The sequence below is a fragment of the Panicum virgatum genome, chromosome 8K (assembly GCF_016808335.1).
Source record: "Panicum virgatum strain AP13 chromosome 8K, P.virgatum_v5, whole genome shotgun sequence".
Classification (NCBI taxonomy): domain Eukaryota; kingdom Viridiplantae; phylum Streptophyta; class Magnoliopsida; order Poales; family Poaceae; genus Panicum; species Panicum virgatum.
This window is the reverse complement of record NC_053143.1, coordinates 8,540,843-8,564,791: the sequence shown is the minus strand read 5'-3', so window position 1 is coordinate 8,564,791 and position 23,949 is coordinate 8,540,843. Positions and strand designations below refer to the sequence as shown.

The window sequence follows — 23,949 nt, the reverse complement described above, 5'->3', positions numbered from 1 at the left end:
ATGTATGTAGCTGTATTTCAGGCCCAGGTCGTTACAACGATGGTGTAGTTAGGTGCATAGCCTTGTTAGCTACATGTACACAGTGGACAACCAATCAAGCATCGTCCAAATCCATGATTGAGAGTGGCTCAGCTCCGGAACACACTAGTAGCAACGAAAATTTGGGACAAAAAACACGTCCAACTGGTGAATGGAAGCGCGAATCCATGATCGACATCCGACCTCACAGCATGATGTCGGCGTTGGACGGCAGCCGCCGGAAGAAGCACATCAGCGCCGACGGCCGCCCCTTCCCCCGCCTCAGCAGCGGGTGCCGCGTCGCGTACAGCCCCGCACCGGCCACCAGCGCCCGGAGCGGCACCGCGTAGGTCACGGCGGCGAGCGCAGCCGCCGCCGCGATCGCGACCGCCGTGGCGCGGCCGTCCCGCCACGCGAGCAGCGCGTGCGCGCGCTCCCCCTGCGCGGCCACGTCCCCGATCAGCCCCTGGACGCGCGCCGCCGCCTCCCGGAGCTGCCGGTACCGCCACTCCACGACGTGCGGCGGGGTCCCCGACGTCGGCCCCGCGTCGAAGTCCTCCTCCAGCATGCCCGGGTGCACGCCGTCGGCGTAGTGCTCCATCCGCGCAGGCCCCGCCGCTGCCGGCCGCCGGAAGTAGTTCCACGCGCCGACGGCGAAGAGGTACAGGAAGAAGGTCGGCAGGATCAGCTTGGGGTGCCACGCCATCGCTAGGAGCAGGAGCTGGACGAGGACGGTGGTGGGCGGGTGGTCCCAGTCGCGGACGCCCCGGAGCCACGCCGCGAGCGCGGCGGCCGGGGCGAGCGCGTCGCGGAGGCGCGCGCACGCGGCGAGGGACCGGCGCCGGCTGTAGGCCGCGAGCTCCGGCACGGCGGGGCTCGGGTGCGTGGACGGGTCGCGGAGGAGGTAGTGCACGGCCTCCGCGCGCAGCGGCGGCTCGGCGCGCGCGAGCCGGGCGGCGACGGCGTCCACGGCGGCGCGCCGGAGCGCCGGGACGAGGTGCGCCGGGATCGGCCGCGCGTAGTGCTGGCTCGGCAGCGTCGGCCGGAGGTAGAGCGACAGCATGCTCACCCACGCCGTGGCGGTGAACCGCACGGCGAGGTGGAGCTCGCCGCAGCGGACGAGGCCGCCGGGCCGCAGCACGAACAGCGGCTGCGGCTGCTCGTACCTGCGGCCAGAGCCCAGCGTCGAGACGCGGATGCGGACCTTGCCCAGCGGCGCGTCAGCCTCCCCGGCGCCGGCGAGCTGGAGGCTGTCGAGGACGGCGACGGCGAGCACGGTGCAGGGGTCGAACACGTCGAACGTGAACTGCTCCTGCCAGCTCGGCGAGGCCGTGCCGACGAGCGTGCGCGTCCGGACCCACTTCTGCCCGTACTTGGCGACGCAGTACGCGTCGACGGCCGCCGGCGCGCCGTTGTTCGGGCGCTTCTTCGTCGCCGGGAGGCCGGTCGCGCGCAGGACTGCGAGCTCGAGGACGCCGACGGGCGCTGCCTTCCGGAGCGGCTTCGCCGACGGCTCGAAGTCGCTGGCGTACGCGGCCAGCTCGTCGAGGACGTGGTACGCGGCGTCGTAGTAGACGCGCAGCTGTATCTTGCTCCGGAACTCGTGCCGCCGCCACCGTCCTCTGTCCCGGCCGTCGCCGTCGCCGTCGCCGATCCCGTCGTCGGAGAGCGGCCCCTCGAGGTCGAACCACGACGGTGCCGGCTGCTTGACCTTCCTCTTGTCGAGCTGCTGCGACTTGATGCTGCCCTTGGGGAGCACGAGCCGGCCCAGCACCTCGTGCCGCCCCGGCGAGGCGCCGCCGCCGGCGTCCATGACGGTGACCACCAGCGGCTCCTCGAACGGCCACGCCGCGACGAGGAAGAAGTCCTGGTCCCACGTGGCGCTCGGCGACGCCCGGGTCTCCCACCTCTGTGCGCCGAGCTCCACCCTCGCGAACACGCTCGGCGGCCGTGATGGCCGGCTCCGGTCAGGGTGGACCAGGTCCCGCGCCGCCATGACATGGCACCGGAGGTAGCAGAGCCGCGGGGCGTAGTAGCTCTTGGTCTGAGTGGCGGCCACGGCGCTCGGCGAGAGGTCGTCGTGCGCGCCGGCGTGCAGCGCGCCGGCGAAGGCCTCGTCGGACTGGGATCCCTTCCACGCGGCGAGCAAGATCTCGCCGCCGGTCCACCGCCGGCCGTCCTTGCCGCCGCCCTTGAGCCCGTACCATTGAGGCGCCGGGGGCCGATTCGGAGGAGCCGAGCTTGGCACGTCGACGATGGGCAGGACAACCTTCCCAACAAAGCTGTCCCGGACAATGAGGTTCCTGTCCTTGACGATCACCTCTAGGACATCTGATTGGAGGTGATCCTTTGAGAAGGCGAACACTTGGTTCCACTCCGGGGAGTGGTTCCTCACTGCGTGCCGCGTCGCCGCTGAGTAGTTGCCGACCCGGACCTCGACGAAGGGGTCGATGCCCAGCGTGAGGTCCATGCCGGGGAGGTTTGAGGCGCGCACCACGTTGACATAGAGGAATTCCAGCTTGTCGACCATGAGGTACTCCGCCGCCTTGGCGTCGTCGGCGGTGGCGGGCGCCGCCGCTTTCTTATCGGCACCCTTTGTTGGGACTCCGGCCGGTGGTGGCACCAACGGCGGCGGTGGCGGTGGCGGGAAGATCAGTGACCCCGTGCTGGACTGTGTTGGGATGGAGTGGAACGCTTGCGCCGGATCTTTCTTCTTCTTGGTTTGCTTCTTGATCATTGCTGGAGCTGACTGCGTGCTCGCGCCGCCGACGACCGTCTCCGGGCCGTCCATGGAGGCGGTGTCGGTGAAGGTCGTCGTAGCGTACGTGCTGGAGTATGCATTCCCCGCCGGCGTGTTGGCGGCGGCGGACGACGACGCGTACGGCGCCAGGTAGAGCCGGAGCGCGACCTCGCCGCGCGCCGGGCGGAAGAAGCTGGGCTTGTCGAGGGGGCAGCGCAGGAGCACGGCCTCCTCGGCGGACGGCGCGACGGCCGCGCCGAACAGGCGGACGCGGCCGAGGCAGCTCTTGCCGCCGGAGGCCCGCCGGTGGTACACCCCGACGTCGATGGAGCCGCCCGAGAGGCCGCCGCGGATCGCCGTCGCGTCGACCGTGAACACGAGCGTCTCGTTCCACGTTGGGTTGGCCTCGCCGGGCGGCCTCACGCTCGTCGCGTGGCGCTGGCCGCCGAACGCGACCTGCACGAACGGGGACACGCCGCCGCGGCCGCCGCCGCGCCTCGCCGGCAGGTCGCGCGCGCCGGCGACCTCGACCACCAGCTTCATTGCTTCGGGGCTTGTTGGTTCGATGTCCAATGCTACCTACTTTGCGTGCATGGGTGTATGCATGTATAGTGCAGGGCACAAGACTAACAAGACTTCCTGCTTGTCAAATCCAACGTAATGCTGCAATTTGGGGGTTCAGAACCTGATTAGGGAGGACGTAATTTTCTGGTGCAAATTGATCAAGTAATTGTAATCCATGTTGGCTGGATATGAGATGGCGAAGAAGACAAGCCGGCCAATAGAACAGGAAGACTAGTGCAAGGTTTGCCAAGAAACCCCATTGATAACAAAAAAAAGGGACAAATCAAATTCAAATTTGCTGTTCAATCAAGTTTGGAGACCAAGTCACCACTCATTGCTCAACTCTTGCCCGTGTGTGTGCGCCGGTAAGCATCGCTGCATCATCAGTTTCGTGAGGTCCTGACAGCACACAACGATGGATATCTTCTGCTTCACCCTGAATTATTTCTATCTTCTACTTGACTCTGAATTTCTATCTTCTGCTTGACTCTGAATTTCTAAGCACAACCATTCAGCTAATATGGGGGCTAGTTGCAAACTTTCTTCTCTTTGCGAAACATAGTATTTGTCGTATGACTTATGATAACACAGAACAAAAAAAATGAAATATATTCCTTAATAATCATGGTTACTTTTTCAACTATATTCATCTATGTTCCGTCCTAAAACATCTCAATTGCAATCATTTTACTAATTTATGCTCTTAACATTAGCTCATCATTCTGGACTAAATAAACTTCGACAAGGAGCGCAAACCGGGGACGCTGCCGCAAGTAATCTACAAGAGCTATAAAAGATCTGGTGGGCTATAAAAACGTATTCTTGACTGAGATACGCTCGTGTGCCGTGGTCGTCTAAAAGAAACAATATCTTTGGTGGCCACTCTTGCAGTAGCCATTTCTTGCATGTATCATACCAGGACTGTCAATTCCACGAGAACAACAGGATATTTCACCATTCTTATTTAAGGGTGACTTCATTGAGAATTGCAATTGGGTTTTAAATATTTAGGCAAGATAATATTGACACATCATAAGAAAGGGTTGGAAAACCTTTGGACGTGTTCCAGGAATTTGATTAAACTAGTATACCTGTGACTTGTCCTGTCCTGCACTACAGTACTACAGGGGCAGCTATTTTTTTTAAAAAATAAAACTCACAGAGAAGATAAACTGAAAAAAACAATAGGCAGCACTTCTAATAAAGAACAGTTGTGGTGTTGCGGTCTACAAAACAGGGAAACGTCCGAATTACTATCGCAAAAGTCTGATTTTAACCTTCAACTACAAAACTAGACAACATAGACCATCCAACTGTCAAAATCAGACAAATCTGACCCCTAGGTGGTTTCCAAGGTGGTTTTATATTTTTTTTTAAAAATAAAAAATTCTTATTAGATCTTAAAAATCAAAAGTAATTCATTTTAAATCAGAAAAATATGAAACTTGCATCAAAATTTTTCTAAAAATGTAAACGATCTATCTATTATTGCTCTATTTGGAGCTTAGTTATTCAAAATAATAGATATAACTACAAGCAAACAAATATTATGAAAATAAAAAAATTAGATTTGAATAACTGAAAAGTATTGTGCCATAGATAGGTTACACTTTTAGAAAATTTTGATACCCATTTCGTATTTTTTATTTAAAATAAATTATTTATGATTTTTTAGTTTAAATTTGTATAGTTTTAATTCACAAAAAATGGAAAAACACCTAAGGGGCCAAATTTGTCTGGTTTCAACAGTTGGATGCCTTTTTTTATCCAGTTTTGTAGTTCAAGGTTGAAAATCGGACTTTTGTGATAGCTGGAGGGTATAAACCGGACTTCTCCCTACCAAATAAGAGCGTACAGCATGCGCAATATGTTTTTTTCAGTAGCGGGACACCCCCCCCAATATTTATGTATTTCCGTTGGCGCCCTTGCTACTGTGATTCTAAGTTTTCTCATATTCTATCTTAGCACAAAAGTCTATAACATGTAACTGTTATCGCCATAAATTAACATGATTAATTTATGGGCCGAAAGCAATATGAGCTTAAAGCAGAAGATTAAGAAGACTTGTAAATCGGCTCCTGCGTGAGCATTTGGGCCACATGGGCCATGTATCCTTAGATTTAGTTTAAGATTAGAGATAGAGTCCGATCGGGACAAGATTAGTTTAGATTGTTTCCCAAGTCTCCGGACTATAAATATGTACCCTATGTTATTCATGAAGAGGAGCATCATCACGACTCACAAACAACAACTCTCGGCGCATCGCCACCCCTAATCCTAGGGTTTCATCCAAGTAAGCGCCATGTTGCCCTGATCGCTTCTCGCGATCAGGGCGGCGTTGTTCTTGCTTTTACCGTGGTATTACTCGTACTGAAGCGTTTTTTATGGCGAGTAATGCTAGTTATCCTGATGTTCGTAGCATGGCTTTAGTAGATCTATCGTGCTTTTGTTGCTAATTGTCTACGAATATCATGTTGTCTTTACACGATCATGTCATCATCTTATACTAGTTCTTGTTGCATAGAGCTAGCTGCGTAAAGGCAACACCCTGCTTCTTTTATGTCTAGTAGATCTGATCTGTTATGGTTTGCTCTTATTCTTGAGAGTTGGCGCAATATCTGCTAGGTTAGGCCTTGCAAACGGATTGGATGATCCGGTGACGTATTAGATGCTTTGCTTTAGTCTTAACAGAGAATTGATCCGGGAATCGGCTCTTGCTAGTTCTTAGGCCTCTATTTTGGGTTATGGCTTAGTTATCTGTTACGTTCGCTAGGCCCAGTCACGTGTAGGATATTCCGATCTAATGGTGAAGCCTTTACCATCGTGGATTAGATTAGTTAGATATAACTGAAGCAGCTTTACAGTTATTCGCTTTATTTATCAACATCCGGATGCAAACAGATCCAATCTGACACCGGGACTCGATCGGCTCTTTAAAGCCGATGCAAGAGTCGTCCCGGGGAGCCGACCACGGCTCGGACTTACGTTTCCACATGTTTGTGTATGCAGGTTAATCGTCGCAAGCACGTTCGGACCTTCCTGATCGGGTATAGGACAGGTGGCACGCCCTGCGTCTTCACAAGCCGCGGCGCGTTGCTGGAATTGCGGGCCGTCGACGAGGGAGCAGTGCCTGCCAGCGCCCCGACGACTTCCCGGCTCTTCGTGTTGCCTGTCGCTGCTCGCCGGTGGGTTTCGACCGACAACACATTCTGGCACGCCCGGTGGGACACTTGTCAGCAGCAACGCCCACCACAGAGATGACAGGAGCTCAAGATCAAGAACCCGCTCCCAAGCCCATCACGTATGAAGAGCTCCCTCTTGAACACAAGAAGAAGTATGATGAGATCAAAGCTCTGTTGGAAGCCGATCTCATCGGCTCTTTTGAGAGGACCCGCAACCATGGCATCAGGTGGAAGGGACTACACCTGCGCTTACATCCCTGACAGCGTCAATCCAACACGCTCGGTGCAGATGGTAAACCCAGGAGCTTCTAAAGCAGACGCGAAGAAACAAGCATGGTTGGCAAAGTACACTACTGGGCCGAGTGCTGAGCCATCGGCCCCAGGAGTTCTTAGTGTGGAGCAGGTCAGTGCAATACTGAGAGACCAGTTCGGCATCCTGCCCAAGAGGAAAGCGATTGGCTATTCCAAGCCGTATCCAAGTGACTACGACTTGATCCCGTTGCCTCCCAAGTATCGGCTCCCTGAGTTCACCAAGTTCAACGGGTCGGAAGGAGCTAGCTCCATCGAGCACGTGAGCCGATACTTAACGCAGCTGGGGATGATCTCAGTGTCGGATCCGCTGAGGGTCCGGTTCTTCGGCCAATCTCTTATAGGCCCAGCTTTTGGATGGTACGCATCATTGGCTACAGATTTGATTCGAACCTGGAGGCAACTAGAAGATCAGTTCCATACCCAGTATCACTCAGAGGCTGCTGAAGCTGGAATTGCCGACCTCGCCCAAGTCAAGCAAAAGCGAGGGGAGACTGTGTCGGAGTACATACAGCGCTTCAGAGAAGTCAAGAACCGATGCTACTCATCGCGCATCACAGAGAAGGTGGCAGTCGATTTGGCTGTACTGGGACTCGCTAAGCCGATCAAGGATCTGGCTTTTCAGTTGGAGTTCACCTCTCTGGCACACATGGTGCAGAAGCTTACGACATATGAGCTTTACCATCCTGAGCTGTACCAGGACAAGTTCAAGCGTCATGTAAACATGGCCCAGGCGGATGAATCTGATGACTCCGGCGAGGAGCAAGAAGTGGCCGTGGCAGAGTGGACTCGGGAGGGCAAACCCTGTCCCGTGCAAGTGGGTCAAACAGCAGGGACTTGTGAAGGGCTTCGACTTCGATGTGACCAAAGCAGAGCAGATATTTGATCTGCTCCTCAAAGAAAAACAGCTAAAGCTCCCAGAGAATCACAAGTTACCAACGGCACAAGAGCTGCAAGGAAGGCTGTACTGCAAATTGCACCACTCGTTCACTCATTCCACGGGTGAATGCAAGGAGCTACGTCGTCAGATACAGTCGGCTATCGAGCAAGGCCGATTAATCCTGGCTCAACACATGATGAAGGTCGACACAAAGCCCTTCCTACAAGCTAACATGGTGGAGCTGTCAGATTTCGGATCCGAGGGCCAGGATTTGGCATTCCAGATCAACATGGTGGGACCCATGCGCCGCCATGACAAGCAGAGGAGAGAGGCCACTTCTGGCAAACGGCCGCAGGATGAACACAAGCTGGAACAGCAACATGTGACTGAAGAGCAAGTGCGTCACATCTGAAACCAGCTTCCAGTTTCTAATCGGCTTTTGGAAAAGTACCAGTACCAGTACAAGTTGCGCCGCCGATACGAATCGGAAGAAGATGAGTACGAGCACCACACGGGGAGGACACTAGGGAGACGCCAGGCTATACGCGACCACTGGCATTGCCCGTTCTTCAGGTACTGTTGGAATTCCGGCATGAGCCGACTGCCTACTATAGATGATTGCTTGGAGTGCAGGCCTCGAGGACGCCAGCAGGACGAGACATCGGTGTTCCGGCGCTTAGGGCCCAGAACACATCATGATGACCGTGTGAGCTGGCCATCCAGGGGTGATTCCGAGTCAGGAGAAGAAGATAGGTACCATCGCCCACGGTGGTGTCCTGACGGGCTTAATAGCTCGCAGAAGCGCAGAGTGCAGCACTTGCGCAATCTGGAAGAGGCAGAAGCAAAGTACCTCGACGTGCTGAGGAAAGCGCATCTGGATCTCGCGGAGCAAGTCAGGCGACCGCGAAGGGAGGAAAGGCGCCCTCCAAGAAAAGAGTGGCGCCCCAAGCAGACAAAAGCCGATGAGAAGCCATCGGCTGATGTGAACATGGTGTTCGTGCTCCCGTCGGAGTTTCGGGCACCCCAACCGGAGGATTTACCTGTTGCACAGCTGGATCTGGGCCCACAGCTGATCATCTTCGAGAAGCCCAAGGAGAAGAGCTACAAGCACCTGAAGGGATTGTATCTCAAGGGCTTCATCAATGGCAAGCCTGTGAACAGGATGTTGGTCGACACTAGCGCCGCAGTCAACCTGATGCCGTACTCTGTGCTGAGCCGATTGGGTCGTTCTTCTGCCGATCTGATCAAGACGAATGTGATGCTCAATGACTTCAACGGACAACCATCAGAGGCAATGGGGGTCCTTAATGTGGAGCTGACAGTGGGCCGCAAGACGATCCTGACTTCGTTCTTCATCGTCAACAGCAAAAGTACATACACGGTATTGCTTGGGAGGGATTGGATTCACGCCAACTGTTGTATCCCTTCCACAATGCATCAGTATCTCGTCCAATGGGATGGTGATGAAGTGGAGGTGGTCCATTTAGATGACTCTAGTGAGATCTCGCTCGCAGACATGAACGCCTGGGATGCGGAAGGGCAAGAGCCGATCTCAGGGATCGTCCTGGAAGATTGTGATCGGATCGAAGCGACAAAAAACGGACTGAGGCTGGTCTTATCCACTAGCCTCACATAATAGACACATCCTGGCATGCCACGGGATGTAATAGAGATAGAGAGGCCGGTCCCAGTGACCGGCCCCAAAAAATAGAAAAATCCTGTTTGGGTTCGGAATTGTTACATCATGTACACACGATGGCCTGCTCTGGCAGTTGGCCACTCATCGACTATTTAGTTTCGAATGATAATGGAGTTATAGAAGCGGCCAGCCCGTGCGGTTGGCCAAATATTTTTTCTTGTCATCTCCCTGTGTTTGCCGCTGATTTTGAGGATAACGAGGACTCGCCTGCGTTCGCAGCTGGTTTTTCAGACGACGGCAAGCTAGGATACGGGTTCACGTCAGCTGATGATTTGGAAGAAGTTGACATCGGTCCTGGGGATAAGCCACGGCCGACATTTATCAGCAAAAAGTTGGATCCGGTCTTGCGAGAGGAGATGATTGCACTACTGAAAGAGTATCGTGATTGCTTCGCATGGGACTACACTGAGATGCCCGGTCTGGATAGAAGCATCGTCGAGCATCGGCTCCCGCTCAAGAAAGGGTTTCAGGCCGTTTCAGCAACGAGCACGTCAAATGAAGGCCGAAGTCCTAGAAGAAGTCAAGAAAGAGGTGGAGAAGATGTTGGATGCTGGGTTCATCAGGCCGTGCCGGTATGCAGAATGGATCTCCAGTGTGGTACCAGTGCAAAAGAAGGATGGCCAATGGCGTGTCTGTGTCGACTTTAGAGACCTCAACAGAGCTACGCCAAAGGACGAATATCCGATGCCTGTCGCAGAGACATTGATCAATGCAGCTGCCGGCCACAAAATGATGAGTTTTATGGACAGTAATGCCGGATACAACCAGATCTTCATGGCCCCAGAAGACGTGAACAAGACCGCGTTCAGAGTACCAGGCGCGGTCGGCTTGTTCGAGTACTTGGTAATGACCTTTGGACTGAAAAATGCCGGTGCAACGTACCAACGTGCCATGAATTATATTTTTCATGATCTCATCAGCAAACTGGTAGAAATCTACATTGATGATGTCGTGGTCAAATCCAAATCAGCTAAGGGGCATCTAGAAGATCTGCGTCAAGTTTTAGAGCGGACTCGAAGGTTTGAGCTCAAAATGAACCCAAAGAAATGTGCCTTTGGAGTATCGGCCGGTCAATTTTTGGGATTCCTGGTATATGAACAGGGAATCGAGATCGGCCTGAAGAGTCAAGAAGCTGTAAAGACGATGAAGCCACCTACTACGATGAAAGAGTTGCAGAAGCTCATCGGTAAAATTAACTTTGTCAGACGATTTATTTCTAATCTGTCTGGGTGCATTGAACCGTTCATGGGTTTAGTGAAGATCAAATCCGATGATGAGTTTCGCTGGGGGGGCGGAACAGCAGCAAGCTTTCGACGAAATCAAAGAATATTTGTCAAAGCCTCCAGTGTTGGTTCCTCCTCAGCAAGTTAGGCCGTTCTATGTGTACCTATCCGTGGGTGATACGTCCATTGCTTCAGTGTTAGTCCAGAAGCACGACGGCCAGGAGAGGGTGGTTTTCTACCTCAGCAGACACATGTTAGATGCCGAGACCAGGTATCCTGAAATCGAGAAGCTTTTCCTTTGCTTATACTTTACATGTACAAAGCTTCGTCATATTTTGCTCTCGGCGGAAACAATTGTCATATACAAATCGGATGTCATAAAGCACATGCTGTCGGCTCCTGTCCTGAAAGGCCGGCTTGGAAAATGGATGTTTGCATTGTCAGAGTTCGATATTCGGTATCAGCCTGCAAAAGCAGTCAAAGGACAAGCACTGGCGGATCTTGTTGCAAACAGGATCAGCACTAATATTGCTGCATTATTTATTCGTGCTTGGGCTATGTTTTTTGACGGATCAGCTTGTGATGATGGGTGCGGTGTGGGAATTTTGTTGGTCTCGCCTCGTGGGGCGACTTACTCCTTTTCCATCAGAATGACTGCCCCATGCACCAATAATTTGGTGGAATATGAAGCTGTTCGCAAAGGGATGGAACTACTCCTCGAAGCTGGTGCAGAAGCGGTGGAAATTTTTGGAGATTCAAAGCTGGTGATTTCTCAGCTCACGGAAGAATATAGATGTGAGAGCGAGGCTCTTTTCCCAATATGGATGTAATGCCGTGAGTTGATGTCACAATTCAGGTACATCAATTTCCACAGGATACGCATGACTCTGAACAATGAAGTCAATGATTTGGCACAGATGGCTTCGGGCTACAGGGAGACAGCCGATGGGGTCGATGTAGAGGTTCAGTTTCTAGAACCCGGAGACTGGAGAGCCGATATCTTCAATTACTTGAAGGATTCGGCTCGGGGGTACCCAGAAGGATAAGACTCAAGGCTATGAAGTATGTTCTGATAGGGGATGACATGTTCTACAGGACCTTGGAAGGACTACTGCTTAAATGTCTGGGACCTTCAGAGTCAAATCGGCTCTTGCATGAGGTTCATGAAGGAGCCTGCGGTACTCATCAATCGGCTCATAAGATGAAGTGGCTAATTAGGCGATCAGATTATTATTGGCCCACTATGCTTGAAGATTGCTTCAAGTACTACAAAGGATGTCAGGCATGTCAAAGGTTTGACAAAATTCAGATAGTGCCGACATCAGTAATGAATCCTATCATCAAACCGTGGCCGTTCAGGGGTTGGGCCATGGACATGATTGGTCAGATCAACCCGTCGTCTAGCAAGGGCCACCAATGGGTCTTAGCTGCCACAGATTATTTCACAAAGTGGGTGGAGGCAGTACCCATGAGGTCAGTAGCGTCAAAAGATGTGATCAGGTACATCAGTACATCATTCACAGGTTCGGTATTCCTCAAACTATTACGACCGATGGAGGATCGGTCTTTATATCAGAAGAGTTCAAGAAGTTTGCCGATGACATGGGAATTAAGCTGATCAGATCATCGCCATATTATGCCCAAGCTAATGGACAGGCTGAAGCATCCAACCAGAGCCTCATCAAGCTCATAAAGAGAAAGATCGATGAATATCCTAGGCACTGGCATGAGGTGTTATCAGAAGCTTTGTGGGCATATCGTATTTCATGTCATGGGTCCACCAAGACGTCGCCGTACCATTTAGTCTACGGCCAAGACACTGTGTTACCATGGGAGATCATGGCCGGATCAAGGCGTGTCGAGTTCCAGAATGATCTGACAACTGAACAGTATGCAGCCTTGATGAATGACAACGTGGAGGACCTGACAGAGCTAAGGCTTTGGTCATTGGAGAAGATCAAGGAAAACAAGGCCAAAGTTGCTCGTGCGTACAAGAAGAAGGTCAAGCCAAAGAATTTCCAGGTTAGAGATTTAGTTTGGGAGGCAGTATTGCCATTGGGAACTAAAGATAAAAAGTATGGCAAGTGGTCTCCAACTTGGCACGGCCTGTACAAGGTTGATCAGGTTTTGCCTGGGAATGCATATATGCTTGAAGAGCTGGACGGTGTCAAGTTTCCTATTGCTGTCAACGGTCAACACCTCAAGAAGTATTTCCCGAGCATGTGGGAAAGCGAGTAATGAAAAGCCGATGAGATCCATCTGGCTGCATGATAATAGGCCAACACGTTGAGTTGGCCAGTAAAAAAAAGAGATAGGCCAACACGTTGAGTTGGCCAGTAAAAAAAAGAGATAGGCCAACACGTTGAGTTGGCCGGTAAAAAAAAATGAAAAAATGGATGATGATGAATGAGAAGCCAACACGTTGAGTTGACTAGTAATATATATATGAGAAGCAAGACAGCCGATGTCTAACCATCGACTTAAGATGTTTTAAAACAGTTACAAGTTTCAGGTTAACAGGCAGTACTAATTGTTTCTTGAGCCTATCTACTGGTTCAGGAATTCTTCTATGGCACGGATGGCTTCTGTGCGGACGACGTCTGCTTGTGCTATGATTGCTTCATCATCTTTGTCATCGCTTGTTACTATCTGTCGACTCAAGGTGCTTATCTCTTCAAACTCTGCTTGTATCTGCTCGGCTATTTCCTGGGTTTCTTGTTTGGAGTTTGCAATGGAAGCTTCCTCGGCCTGGATGAGTTCCTTGGTGGTGCGGACCTTTTCTTCGAGTTCCGCCAGTTCTTTCTTCAGGAGGTCGAGTCGGTTCATATTGGCAGACACATCAGCTTTGATATCTAGAGTTGCCTTCTTCTGATTGAGGGCCTTGCACTTTTGAGCAATGTCAGCTTTCAGAGAAGCTTGAGAGCGACGTGTTTCTATTCTTTGTTGTGCTTAATTCACTTCTACCCGGAAGAATGGAAGATTGCTGGCTGGCCAAAGCTTGATTTGCAATGGCTCCGGAAGTTGGGATTCTATTTGCTCGAAGATGTTCTTTGTTTCACTGGAATCGCCAACTAGAGCAGTGAGTGAAGCAGATAGTAGATCCTTGATAAGTTGAAGCTGATGTGCCAAATTAGCCGATTGCTACAAAGATGGTTTTGGGGTGATGAGTTACTTGGTTGGTGTTGGACTCTGATGGACTCAGGGAAGCTGGTGCTGGTTTCTTGATCACTCACCTCGTGATCATCTTCCTTTTCTTGGTCAAGACTCAGGGGGGCAACGCTTGCAGAAGTTTGTCTTCGTTTGGAAGCCGACTGAAGTAAGTCTGGCTGAATAGTCATTATCACTTTCTTCATTGATGGTGATCCTTTGCAGAAGAGTACATCAGGGGCAATCGGAAGAAAGTGGAATGGCTCCCCGTTGCTGGTCATAGGTTCTGGACCATCTTGTTGCTGCAAACAGGGTGGGTAAGAATTAGACAAGTGGAAGGATGGATGATCTAGAAAGAGTAAAATGCACAAATTCAGTACCTCTTCCTCGGGGATTACATATTCAGGATCAATTTGCTGCAGTCGAGGACCTAGAGCTTTCCTGAATACATGTGCTTTCCACATTCCCCACCATGTGCTGAAGCTGATTGATGAGGAGGTGAAGGACAGATCGGCTGGTATTGGAATGTGGAGGTCATCGAACATGCTATAGCATCTTGAGCTGGTGAGACCATCAGGCAGATCGGCTCTGCTCTCCACCAAGTGGTGAATATGGAAGTGGGGAGGGACCTGTCCTAGGCCAAATTGCCGAGCTACTATGACTGGTTGGTAAGATTCATAACCTGGCTTGATAATTCTATTAGAGGTGCTGATGCCAACAGGGAGGAAGCCAGGTCGAATCATCAAAGAATACAGATGCCGAGTGCTGTCGTCATCGGCAAAGTTATCTAGTCTGAAGGCAGTTGGGTTCTCAAAGGATTTAGATTCAGTGAATGGGAAATAAAGGGGATTCTCTAAGCCTTTGTAGAAGGCTCTGAACCAGTTTGCTGCATCTGCTGAATTCAGTTTACTGCCAGGGAGACTAAATAAAGCTTGGCCATAGCTAGTGTAACACCCTAATTTAAATTCCAGCTTTTAATAATAAATTTAATTGGCTTTATTTAAATTTCTAAGGTTTATTGTGTTTAGTATGGCATTTAATCTAATTTTGTTCCTCAAGTAATTAAAATTTATCATAGGTTTAATTTTTGTTGTTGCATCATGCCGGAGCATCTCTTTTATTTGATTGAGTGCTAGGATTGAATTCAAATTTGAATTTGAATTCAATTTAGTTTGGGTGTAGTTTGGAAAAGAAAGGAGAAAGAAAATAGAAAAGAACCAAGCCCAAAACCCAGCAACAGCCCACCACCAGCCCAACCCGCAACGGCCCGCTCCCTCCCCCGTCCAGCCCGAGCCGGCCCAGCCAGCAGCGCCGCTCCCCCGGCCCAGCTAGCTCTCCACCTCGGCCCAAGTCCCAGCGCTCAGCCCAGCTCACCCCCTTCGCTCCCCGCGCACGGCCCACGCGCTCGCCCCGCACGACCCGGCGACCAGCGCCCACGGGCTCTCTCTGACACGCCGGGCCCGCGCGTCAGCGCCCTCCTCCCCTCTCCCTTCCCGGCTCCGCAACGGCAGCCCGAGATCACCGGCAAGGTCGCCGGGATCCTTATCCCGCTGCGCCCCGCCGCAATCCCCGCCCGGCCCCTTTAATTGGCCCCCATGGCCCCCCTGCGACCCTACCCTCACCATATCGCCGCCCCAATCCCTAGCCGCCACGCCGCGCAGCCCCGCCGAGCAAAGCAGAGCTCTGCGCCGCCGCGGGCACGACGCTCCGCAGCGCCCAAGCCCCACCGGAGCTGTGCCCAAGCTCCGCCCGAGTCCCAGGAGACTCCCCGAGCGCTCTTTCCCCGGCCTAGGCCCCTGCAGCACCGGATCTCCGCCGAAGCCGCGTCACCGGTGAGAAGCTCCGCCGCCGTAATTTCGTCGCCGCCGGCAACCCCCGATCCCCTCCTGACCCTGTTCCAGCTTCACAGCACCCCGGCGCACCGATTGGAGAGGCCCCGAAGCTCGGAGGAGCACCGCACCACCCTGCCCGCGAACGCCGTCAGGGACCGCCGCCCGACCTCGCCGCCGGCCGACCTACCCTGCAGCACCTCCCCTTCAATTCCGCGGTGAGAACCTGCACAGCACCCCGTTCCTTTTGCGCTAGCCTTGGTAGCCGTAGCCCTGGAACCCCCGGAACGCTCGCGCCGGCGAGTCTCCGCCGCGCGGACCCGCCACCGTCCATGCTGGCGCCGCCACGAGCCTCCCCGAGCTCCGTTTAGAGCCCAGGTGGACTACACGTGCCCCGTAGGTCACCCCAGACCCAAAAACGGGTCGATTTGACCCCCGGACGGCCAAGTTTGGCCAAGTCCGGCGAACTCCCACGCAGCGCCGCCGCGGAGCTTGGTCTCCGGCGACGTTCCGCCGCCGCCCGCGCACCCAAGTCCCCTGAACCGCCCGATTAGAACCCAACGGATGCGATTAGAACCGATCCAGACCTGATCCGGGCCGTCAGATCCAAAACCGGCGGCCCAGATTAGAAGATACCCTTTCGCCTAGTAATCTTTCTAAAGAGCCCCTTCCTTTATTGCTAATCAACCCACGGTCCTGATCTATTCAAAAATAATTACGGTTTGGCCCTGTTTTATTCACTTAAGCCCCTGAGCTTTCCCAAATTAGCACCCACAGTCCAAGCCTTGTGTTTTTGCACGGTAGCCCTTAGATTTAATGTTTAATTACGTTTTAGTCCTCAATTCTTGCAGAAAACCCCCTGGAACTTCAGTTTTCTTACAAATAAACCCCTAGAACTTGTTTTAGGCCTAGTTTATGCGTTTTAGCTCCGTTTTTAGCGTTCTTTATATCCACGCGATCGTTGTAATGCGTAGAACAGTATTAGAGTAGTTTAGTGTGCTATTGTTATGTATTGATGTACTGTTTCTTAGCTTTTTGTTAGTGTTTGCTTGTATGCTTATTATCGTGCATTGTTTTGGCCATGTGTTCGTGAGTAGACGTTGATCCATCTGAGGAGCCCCAGTACCAGTACCCGGAGCAGCTGTCTTCCGAGCACTTTGAGCAGCAGCAGGTGTAGTACGAGGAAGGCAAGTGTAACATGAACAACCTATCACTTTTAATTACATTTTCATACTGCATTTTAATACTGTATGCCTATAAGGACTTTCCTAGCCACTTTATATCCTTTATATATACCTTTGGGTTGCATTTTGGTTAGTTGTGCTAGGTGCCGCGCTATAACACACTATGGTCCTTTTTAATTAAATTGATTAATGGTTTACTTGAGTTTAATTCTGAGAGTGGCACTCTGTGTGGCTTGAGTGGCTCACTTCTCATTAAAACTGGTTTTGTTAGAAACATGGTTTAGGGGGCCAGCACGGTGCTTAGTGCTTGGTTGGCCACTCTCCATAAGGACCGGTTCATAGAGCGACAACCTGGGACAACAGCGCTACCACAAGGCTAGAATGGGATAGACTTGGCTTACTAATTAGGTCTTTTTGGTTTGGAGTAACTTACCTGCGGGGCAAGAGTAGTAAGCTTCAATGGTCCCTGCTCCTCCGGCTGGTCTGTGCTTGGTTTGCGTACCTGTGCTTGTACCCCCGTGAGGTGGGCCCCATCGTCGCTGACCTAACTCTCGCGGTTACGCCTTACCAACGAGATTCTTTGTAACGGCCTCGTAGTGAGTCGCTAGTCATCTCACCTAAGGAAGTGTGATGAACCTCTGGCGTAGCTCACGACTTGTGGGTAAAGATGTGCAACCTCTGCAGAGTGTAAAACTGGTATACTAGCCGTGCTCACGGTTATGAGCGGCCCAGATCCTCCTTTTGATTAGTGGGGTTGTCTCCTTCCGACGAGGGAGGTGCCTCTCGGGGTTACCTTGGTGGCTTGGTTTTTGTTTGGTTCTCAGTAGTAGCATGATTAATTCTGATTAATTACTATGTAACTGGGTTAATGGTAATTCATCAACTCGTAGTAAATAGCTTAAATAAAATTTTGCCAGGACTTAAAAGCTAATGCAGTCAGCCAGCCAGCCTAGAGCCTCATAGTTTGTGTTATACTTGTTGAGTACAAGTTGTGTACTCACTCTTGCCTCTTCTCTACTTTTTCCTCTTGGATACGCTACTGCTGCTCAGTTCCTGCCGACACGAGGGAGTTCGTCCAGCGCTACCAGGACTACGAGGACTTCTAGGCGTTCGTCTCCCAGTCGACGTCCCTGTGGCGCCCTGCTCAGCTTCGGAGAGTTCTTTTTATCGTATTTGTACTTCGCTTCCGCTGTATCAGACATTTTGTCATTATTGTAATAAATAACCTTCGTATTTCGATTTATTATGGCTTATTCGTGATATGTGCTGTGATATACTGTTCATTCGGTTGTATATACGTGTGACTTGATCCTGGCACGTATATGATTGCTCGGTTTATGTTCTTTTATAAACCGGGGTACTATGACTGGTTGGTAAGATTCATAACCTGGCTTGATAATTCTATTAGAGGTGCTGATGCCAACAGGGAGGAAGCCAGGTCGAATCATCAAAGAATACAGATGCCGAGTGCTATCGTCATCGGCAAAGTTATCTAGTCTGAAGGCAGTTGGGTTCTCAAAGGATTTAGATTCAGTGAATGAGAAATAAAGGGGATTCTCTAAGCCTTTGTAGAAGGCTCTGAACCAGTTTGCTACATCTGCTGAATTCAGTTTACTGCCAGGGAGACTAAATAAAGCTTGGCCATAGCTAGTACATCTAATTGATTTGCCACTTTCATCAGGAAAAGAGTTCTTGGTCAGGCCTTGGAAGTTGGGAATATGGTACTGGAAGTACAGTTGTGCCCACAACTGAATAAACCACCAAGGGCCTCAAGTTCTCAGTTTCTTGTGGTTAAGCAGGTTAGATGTCATCAAATGGAGATATCTGTAGGTTTCTCCAAGGAAAAGTTTACCTAGGCCGATGTGATTACCATGGGCCAGGTGATAGGCCAAGGGAAGATAGTTCTTAGTTGGAGCTAAAGAAGGGCCGCAGAAGATGAAATGCTCTAGCCAAAGATTTAAGAAGGCTGTGTGTTCCTTCTCAGTCACTGGACCTTTGTTTTCATGTGCTAATTCATGTAAGTGCCCCAGTTTGTGCAGTTGACTTTGGAAGAAAGTTTGAAGGGGACTTTTGCCATTTTGTGGGCAGCAGGATTAGGAGATCCTATGTCTAGGCCAGTGATCATGGTGACATCTAGCAGAGTAATGGTCATGGGTCCATGATCGAAGAGGAAACAGTTCAGGGTATCAGACCAAAAATAGCCGATGGTTTTCAGAAGGTTTTCATCTTTGTCAAGAGGTGATAATGATAAGCTAAGTGCATCGGCTATGTTTAAATCCTGCCACAAGGGCATGTGAGCTTTTGCTACTCTGCTATACTATGTAATCCAACTCTCAGGGGGGTTATGCCAGGCTCTTAAGCAGTCGGCCCAGAGGTTTAAATCGATGTTTTGACTCACGAAAGGGATTCTATTTGCCTCACAAGAGATCAAATCTATGGGATTTTCATAGGTTCGTGGGCTAAGATAGAAAGATTTTGGGTTGGAAGGATGTGGCAGAAGGATGTCTGACACCTGAAGTTCAGAAATTCAAAAGTATGCATATGGTGTCATGTTTTAGAATTTAGTGTTTCAGAGGTTTAGTAGGCTGAAGAAAACTAAAGATTTATGCCGAATATTACCTTCAGGCCGCAGATTGCCGCACCATCGGTTGCAGAGCTTGTCGTCTGAGCTGCAGAATCTGCCATCGTTCAGATCCGTTGACTTTGGGTTTGGTTGCTGAGGATTCTGATTCGAATTCCGACTGCTTGGGGAGTTCTTGCTCGGATTTGTAGAGCTTGGTTTTCGAATTGTGCTCGGATTCAAGAGTTCGGTTCAAGGTGGAAGTGATATTCTACTCTTATGCGGGTTGCTTCTAGTTTGAATTTCGTCGGCTCTTGGATATTTATAGAAGCCTGATGCGTTGCCATCGGCTTTTTGGGAAGTAAACGGATATACATGGAATTGAAGGAAATTCGATTTCATTAAAGAGAAAGTTCATTACAAGGAAAGCCGATTTTTACAAAGGAGTTAATCCTTCAGCTTTGTGATCCTACCCCTACGATGCTACCTACTGCTACTGCTCGTAGGTACCTAGTACCTACGACACTTGGGGCTTCGGGCCGGCGCATCCCCGCTGCCGTCGTCGTCGCTGTCATCGTCGTCGTCGTCGTTGCTGAAGGCGCTGCTGCCGCCTTCAGACCCGGAGTCGCTCCAGCCGTCGCCGTCGCCGCTGTTCTCCTCCTCGCTGTCCTCCTCGGAGGACCCGAGGAACCGGAAGGGCTTTCCGCCCATCGGCTCGTCGTCGTCGGAAGGGGAGTCAATCTCCTCTTCCGAGGAGGATTCGACTCCGTCCGAAGAGGGGTCTTCTTCCTCGCCGCTCTCCGACTCCTCCTGTAATAGGAGCCGGAGGTCTTCTCCTTCAGTTTCGGGCTCGTCCTCCTCGGAGACGACCCCGAAGTCGAACTCCTCTGCATCCCAGTGCAGAGGAGCCAGCGCTTCGTATGCAGCGGTTGGGTCCCACTCCGGCGTCGGCTCCCGACTCTCCGGAATGGAGTCGATGGAAGAAGCAGGGAGGGGGGAAGAAGAAGGAGAAGAGGAGGAGGAAGAGTCTCCGAAGGAGTTGGAGTCGGAGGAGGAAGAGATCGCCATTGCTGGAGGATTAGGGTTTTCTGCGCTACTGGCTCTGGGAGAAAGAAGGAGTTTGCTGTGGAGAAGAGCCGATTCGGGGTGAGATTAAATAGTGAAAAGATGGAAGACGAATCGGTAGTTTCACGTTCTACGAGGAACCAGCTACAGAGACGTTGCGTCTTCCTTGGTGGTTGCAGCGGTTTTAATGAGCATTAACGGGAAGATGAAGCAACAGAGTGGTTTTAGAACTATCATTGCCAAAACCAGGGGGGCATGTGTTATCGCCATAAATTAACAGGATTAAGAAGATTAAGAAGACTTGTAAATCGGCTCCTGCGTGAGCATTTGGGCCACATGGGCCATGTATCCTTAGATTTAGTTTAAGATTAGAGATAGAGTCCGATCAGGACAAGATTAGTTTAGATTATTTCCCAAGTCTCCGGACTATAAATATGTACCCTTTGCTATTCATGAAGGAGAGCGTCATCATGACTCACAAACAACAACTCTCGGCGCATCGCCACCCCTAATCCTAGGGTTTCATCCAACTAAGCGCCATGTTGCCCTGATCGCTTCTCGCGATCAGGGCAGCGTTGTTCTTGCTTTTACCGTGGTATTACTCGTACTGAAGCATTTTTGAAGGCGAGTAATGCTAGTTATCCTGATATTCGTAGCATGGCTTTAATAGATCTATCGTGCTTTTGTTGCTAATTGTCTACGAATATCATGTTGTCTTTACGCGATCATGTCATCATCTTATACTAGTTCTTGTTGCATAGAGCTAGCTGCGTAAAGGCAACACCCTGCTTCTTTTATGTCTAGTAGATCTGATCTGTTATGGTTTGCTCTTATTCTTGAGAGTTGGCGCAATATCTGCTAGGTTAGGCCTTGCAAACGGATTGGATGATCCGGTGACGTATTAGATGCTTTGCTTCAGTCTTAACAGGGAATTGATCCGGGAATCGGCTCTTGCTAGTTCTTAGGCCTCTGTTTTGGGTTATGGCTTAGTTATCTGTTATGTTCGCTAGGCCCAGTAATGTGTAGGATGTTCCGATCTAATGGTGAAGCCTTTACCATCGTGGATTAGATTAGTTAGATATAACTGAAGCAGCTTTACAGTTATTCGCTTTATTTATCAACATCCAGATGCAAACAGATCCAATCTGACACCGGGACTCGATCGGCTCTTTAAAGCTGATGCAAGAGTCGTCCCGGGGAGCTGACCACGGCTCGGACTTACGTTTCCACGTGTTTGTGTATGCAGGTTAATCGTCGCAAGCACGTTCGCACCTTCCTGATCGGGTATAGGTCAGGTGGCACGCCCTGCGTCTTCACAAGCCGCGGCGCGTTGCTGTAATTGCGGGCCGTCGACGAGGGAGCAGTGCCTGCCAGCGCCCCGGCGACCTCCCGGCTCTTCGTGTTGCCTGTCGCTGCTCGCCGGTGGGTTTTGACCGACAACAATAACATGCAATCAAACATAGTTTCAAGTGTGAAGATATTTTACAACAACAGCAACAGGAAAAACCTGCTGTCTTAGACAAGTTGGACAGGATGTAAAGAAGAAACCAAACAAGAACCTAGGTTGAATAACTATTTCTATTATTATTAATATATTATTTATGCTATTGTTTATATAACCGGGACTCGCTTTCCTTCCTGCTGGATTTGGAGGAGGTTGCCAGCCAAATTTCTGGGAACTGGGTTCTTGCTGGGGATTTCAACCTAACCAGGGGTGCGAGTGACAATAGCAGGGGGGCGTTGACACTCGGCTTGCTAATGCCTTCAACAACTCCATCCATAAACTGGGGCTTATTGACATCCCGTTGCTTGACAAGTGTTTACTTGGTCGAACCACCGTGACTACCCGACCCTCGCACAGCTCGATCATTTCTTCTTCAATACCGCGATGAGCACTGCTTTCCCCAACTCATCGCTCATTTAAGCCCCAAAACCCACCTCCGATCACATGCCCATCCTTCTCACCTTCTCCACCTCCATTCCGAAACTGAAAGCATCTAGGCCCCTAAGTTGTGTTTTGGTAATTAATGACAACTCTTATGGACTAACAAAATTCTTGAGATGAGGATGAGTATAGGTTGGTCCATGGATAAGTAAGCCTAGAGGACGTCATGGAGTGCTTGGAGACGATGTGAAAAGGATGTGCTCAAGGCAAAGGTATAAAGATAGGGCTTTTCCATTTTTGCCGGTCACAAGGTGCTTAGTGGATGAAATATGACCGGATTAATAGGGTAGATAGCCGTACTATCAAGAGGGGTTTGTGAACACGTGCTTGATGGTTCTATAGTGCCACTTTGCTCAAATAATTGCATTGCATGCATGAGGGATTGACTTCGTTGCAAGAGTAGCGCTTAATATTTCAAAGGAGTGCTGACTGGCTCTGGGTGGACGGTCCGGCCCTGGTGGGTGGACGGTCCGCTGTACAAAAGTTTGAAATTGATAGAAACTAGACATTTCTATTGGGCTGAAGTACAAGGGGGGCGGACAGTCCGCTCCCTGACACGCCATGTGCGTCGGTTGAATTTGCACCCTTTTTAGATCGCGTCGGTGTAATCTGACAAGGATGGGCCCCTGGTTGACTTGGGGCGGACGGTCCGGTCCCCTTGGGCGTACGGTCCGCTAGCTCTTTTGTTGTTGGTCCAGAAACTTTGATGTTTCTATCATGGGCAAAATTTTGACCGGCGGACGGTCCGGCCCTGTGGAGCGGACGGTCCGCCGGCCTAACATTTGAAATCGACAGACTTGGGATAGTTCTGTGTGCTTGGAATCTTTGAACTGCGGACAGTCCACACCTGAGGGGCGGACGGTCTGCCAGGGGCATAACGGTCATTTCTGACACGCATTTAATGCTGTTCTAGCCGTTGCATTTGAAGGGCGGACGGTCCGGTTTTTGTGAGGCGGACAGTCCGCGATTGCGCAGATTTGAACATAACGGTTGGATTTCGAGGGAGGGGCTATTTATACCCCCATGGCCGGCCGTGGGGGGCTCTCTTGGCTCATTTGAAAGCATTCTTGACCTTCTAGAGCAAGCCCTCTCCTCTCTCTCTGACTCACATTGCTTAGTGGTTGCACTTTTGAGAGTGTGAGAGCATCCTAGTGCATTGCATCAAGTGTTTGAGCTTTGGGGCACTAGGGAGTCTTCAAGCAAGCGTCATCAACTTTTTACTCTTTGAGGTTTCTGCCTCCTAAACGGCTTGGAGAAGTGGAATCGACGAGCTCACCAAGAAGATTGTGGTAGAGCCTTGATTTGGTTGTGAGAGGTCCTTGTGCTCACCTCGCCGGAGTGGTGAAGAACAACTCTAGTGGAATCGAGGTTTGGAGAGGTTCATTGGTTCAAGCCAGCTCAAGATCAAGAGGTGTTCTTGATAGAGGAGCGGTTGAAACATTGAATCCACCTCAACGTGAATTTTGTGTGACCGGCAAGTCATCGACACCACGGAAAAAATTCTTGTCTCTTGTGTGGTGATCTCTTTGCTCTCTTACTTGTGGCAATTTACTTTGAGCAATTTACTTTACTAGAGCTTGAATTCACACTTGTCATCCTAGGTT

At 50.9% G+C, this 23,949-nt stretch overlaps 1 protein-coding gene across 1 annotated transcript; it reads right to left on the bottom strand.

The window, feature by feature from the left end:
• Positions 1–223: 223 nt before the first annotated feature.
• LOC120645390 (FT-interacting protein 7-like) lies at positions 224–22,380 on the bottom strand. Its single transcript, XM_039922178.1, has 4 exons — positions 22,366–22,380; positions 1,730–3,214; positions 980–1,600; positions 224–934 (listed from the first exon to the last, which is right to left on the bottom strand). Exons 1-4 carry the CDS (start codon positions 22,378–22,380, stop codon positions 224–226), a joined length of 2,832 nt encoding a protein of 943 aa, XP_039778112.1.
• Between the last annotated feature and the right edge of the window lie 1,569 nt (positions 22,381–23,949).